Consider the following 3,684-nt stretch of genomic DNA (forward strand, 5'->3'; position numbering starts at 1 on the left):
AAAAGAAACGAAACACACAGTGGTGGAGGTAGAGAAGGATTAATGGAGTGACAAATGACGAAATACTACTCCCTCTGATCCAAAAAAAAAATGTTGTGCCTTTAGCTCAAATTTAAACTAAAGCCATGACACAAATACATGGCAATTTTGAATATCTTTTATAGCAAATTTAGTGATGCAAGGATGGCAACTTTAGTTGTAAGAATGACAACTTTTTTTGGATGACAAGTTTCAGTTTTTTTTCTGATTTCAGATGACAACCTTAGTTGTAAAAATTTCAGTGCCGGATTGTTTCGTGCCACACGTGTTACACTCATTTGAGGGGGGTTTTATCGGAGAGGGTAATTTCTTGAGGGGCTGAAGACTTTATTTTCTTAATCTAAACTATAAAAATGAAAAACCTTCACAAAGAATCTGTAAGCTCTGCAAGTGCAAGCCAGAAAAGTAATATTGTGGTAAACAAAATACACCCGCGTACATATAATCTCTTTGATTTGATTAAACACTTGTGATGTGCTTGAACGTCATGACAAGTGCTAGCGGCGGCCCATAGCAGAGCAGGTAGCTGGATCCGTTGAATGAACAGTGGTTGCTCTGTACCCCACCACGTTCATGCGCGCCGTTCAGCTCACTCTGCCTGCCGGCTGCCCCCCTTGTGGTTTCAAATCCTCCGGCCCGGCGGTAGCCTCCAAATGCGTTCGAAATAAAGCTCTCTCTGATATGATGCCATATGGCATTCTTGCAATATCGCCAGACCACAGGGGCAAGCAGCGCCCACTGTCCTCTATAAATAACGCCGCACCACACGTCCATGTCTCCTCGCTCACTCGCCATTTGAATACTCTGTTCTCCTCCAGCAAAATTCACAGAGCAGAACACATAGACCATGGTTCAACGGTCGGCCGGCCAGAGCGCGCGGCGGGGCCGGCAGCAGCACGACCACCCGACGGCGGCGGCCGCGGCGAGGTCCGGCGGCGGGGGGAGGCGGCATTACCAGCAGGAGCTGCTGCTGGGGCTGCACAGCAGCAAGGGCAAGGGCGCGTGCCGGTTCAAGCGCAGCTGCTTCAGCGAGGAGGAGGACGCCGCGTCGTCCGCCATGCTGCTGCTCGCCTGCGTCGTCTGCGCCCCCTCACTTTGATGTTGATTACCCCCTGGTGATCTCGATCGTGGAAACGACCGCTAGCTTAAGTAATTTTTTCTCAATTATCCCTGTGCTACTAGTAATTACTGTGTACTGTATCCAGATATAACTGTGATGTGTAAATCTCCACCCGTTGACCCCCTTTCTCGGTTGCTCAACCAGTAGTGAATTATATGTACTCGTCGTGTAAACCATTGTGCTCACCGTGTACTGTATCCAGATATAACAAGCCGTTGTTCTCACCGTGTGCTTAACAGCTGGTAAATGTATTGACTATGTTCTGTGATCACGTCTTAAGCCGGTAAGTAATGGAGAATTTAGGGATGATCACCCTGTGCACAAAAAATAATTAAAAAAATACCCTACACGTATACAACTAGTACCAAATCTACTCAAGGCGCCACTCCACATGGCGGTTGGCAATGATCCAACGGTTTTCACAAGGCGCAACAGAACGGATGTCTGAGCACATTGTATGTGCCATCCCCCATCCGGTGCTGCTGATGTCCACCGGTCAGGTGGCAAAGAGGCATGCAGTTCCAGGCTAGGGAATCCGCACGGAAACTGAAGAGGAGGTTGTTGCTCCCATAACTTTTTATCTCCCCACAAATTTTCTCACCCATCATTCTTGCTTAAGTTTTCAGACATCACACCACTGATTTGATGCTATAAAACCTTGCTCGGACCTAAGAAAACCACATGTCAATCATTCTCCGTGTAACAGAGATCGGCGGAGGATCTCCCGATAGGAAAATACCATATGCATACTCCTTGCTCGGACCTAATATATAGTTTGAAGTGATGTTGAGGCCGAGCCTCGAGGCCATGGGTGGCGCCCACAAGCCAGACATGCGGGCCTAGCGCATGGGGGCCATGGGTGCCCTCCTGCTCCCCTTTTTGCAACCTTGGTCCACTTCACCCGCAAATTTCTACCATATTTTCTTTCTAAATTTCATTTCAAGCATATTAATATATTAAATTATGCTTTTTGTGCATAATGACACTAGTAATAACAAAGTTATTCATTAGGTAAGAAATTAGCAGGTAACTCATAAGCAAAGTAATAAAAAAAAGGTAGATACATTTCAGACTTATTAGAGAGTTAGCTCCCTCCTAGACCACAGTTGCCGAGATTGACTCGTTCGTCATTTTGCATACTCCTTGCGAGAGCCTCAGATTGTAGTATAATCTCTCATTACAGAACACGGTAGAAGGCATGTTCTCAGCGGTTCAAGAAGTTGTCATTGAAGTTGTTTCGGAAGAGATGGATGTAACACCCCACGTTGGGAGTCAACTATCGATGTTAGATCTGTGTTGATCATGTAGGCAAGAGGGGGTGAATAGGCGACTAACAATCTTTACTTTTTTCTAATTTGAAGGGCTACGGCAAGGTATATGTTATCTAGATACGCAACTAGATGGACAACCTATATGCCAAGCTCACGAGTAACAACAAGCTATGTAGGATACTCAATAAATCTAGCCTGCAACAAATAAGTAAAGGAAAGAAGTAATCGCAAGTGAAGACGATGATGTAGTTCCCGGTGCTCCCTCCTTTGGGGGAGGTACATATCCATTGAAGAGGTGTGACGACACGATGCTCACCAAGCGCCACAATGTCTCACCTTATTCTCCTCGTTCCCTTGGAGGCGGCAACCGAAACCTTCACGACAAGGTTCGAGCGATCTCTAACTTAACTAGAGGCTCCTACAACACCACGAAACTTCACTACAAATGGATTTGAGCTCTGAGGTGACTGTGACGCCCCCGATTTGACCGTACACTAATCATGCACGCAAATGTGTATGATCAAGATCAGGGACTCACGGGAAGATATCACAACACAACTCTACAACATAAATAAGTCATACAAGCATCATAATACAAGCCAGGGGCCTCGAGGGCTCGAATACAAGTGCTCGATCATAGACGAGTCAGCGGAAGCAACAACATCTGAGTACAGACATAAGTTAAACAAGTTTGCCTTAAGAAGGCTAGCACAAAAGTAGCAACGATCGAAAAGGCAAGGCCTCCTGCCTGGGACCTCCTAACTACTCCTCGAAGCCGAACTCCATGTAGCATCATCCTCGGGATCTCTAGCTCCTGGACTCCAGCATCTGGTTGCGACAATCCGGTATAGAAAAGGGGAAAAGAGGGAGAAAAGCAACCGTGAGTACTCATCCAAAGTACTCGCAAGCAAGGAGCTACACTACATATGCAAGGGTATATGGGTAAAGGGGCATATCGGTGGACTGAACTGCAGAATGCCAGAATAAGAGGGGGATAGCTAGTCCTGTCGAAGACTACGCTTCTGGACATCTCCATCTTGCAGCATGTAGAAGAGAGTAGATTGAAGTCCTCCAAGTAGCATCGCATAGCATAATCCTACCCGGCGATCCCCTCCTCGTCGCCCTGTTAGAGAGCGATCACCGGGTTGTATCTGGCACTTGGAAGGGTGTATTTTATTCAGTATCCAGTTCTAGTTGTCATAAGGTCAAGGTACAACTCCGGGTCGTCCTTTTACCAAGGGACACGGCTATTCG

At 46.7% G+C, this 3,684-nt stretch overlaps 1 protein-coding gene across 1 annotated transcript; it reads left to right on the forward strand.

Annotated features, from left to right (window-relative positions):
- Positions 1-808: 808 nt before the first annotated feature.
- LOC123124330 (uncharacterized) lies at positions 809-1,395 on the forward strand. The gene has a single exon (XM_044544963.1). It carries the CDS (start codon positions 887-889, stop codon positions 1,136-1,138), a length of 252 nt encoding a protein of 83 aa, XP_044400898.1. The 5' UTR covers positions 809-886; the 3' UTR covers positions 1,139-1,395.
- The last annotated feature ends 2,289 nt before the right edge of the window (positions 1,396-3,684 follow it).

This window comes from Triticum aestivum, chromosome 5D (assembly GCF_018294505.1).
Source record: "Triticum aestivum cultivar Chinese Spring chromosome 5D, IWGSC CS RefSeq v2.1, whole genome shotgun sequence".
In the NCBI taxonomy this organism is placed as follows: domain Eukaryota; kingdom Viridiplantae; phylum Streptophyta; class Magnoliopsida; order Poales; family Poaceae; genus Triticum; species Triticum aestivum.

Bases quoted from the DNA above. Each gene is read 5' to 3' on its own strand.
- LOC123124330 (XM_044544963.1), top strand. From the start codon at position 887: ATGGTTCAACGGTCGGCCGGCCAGAGCGCGCGGCGGGGCCGGCAGCAG.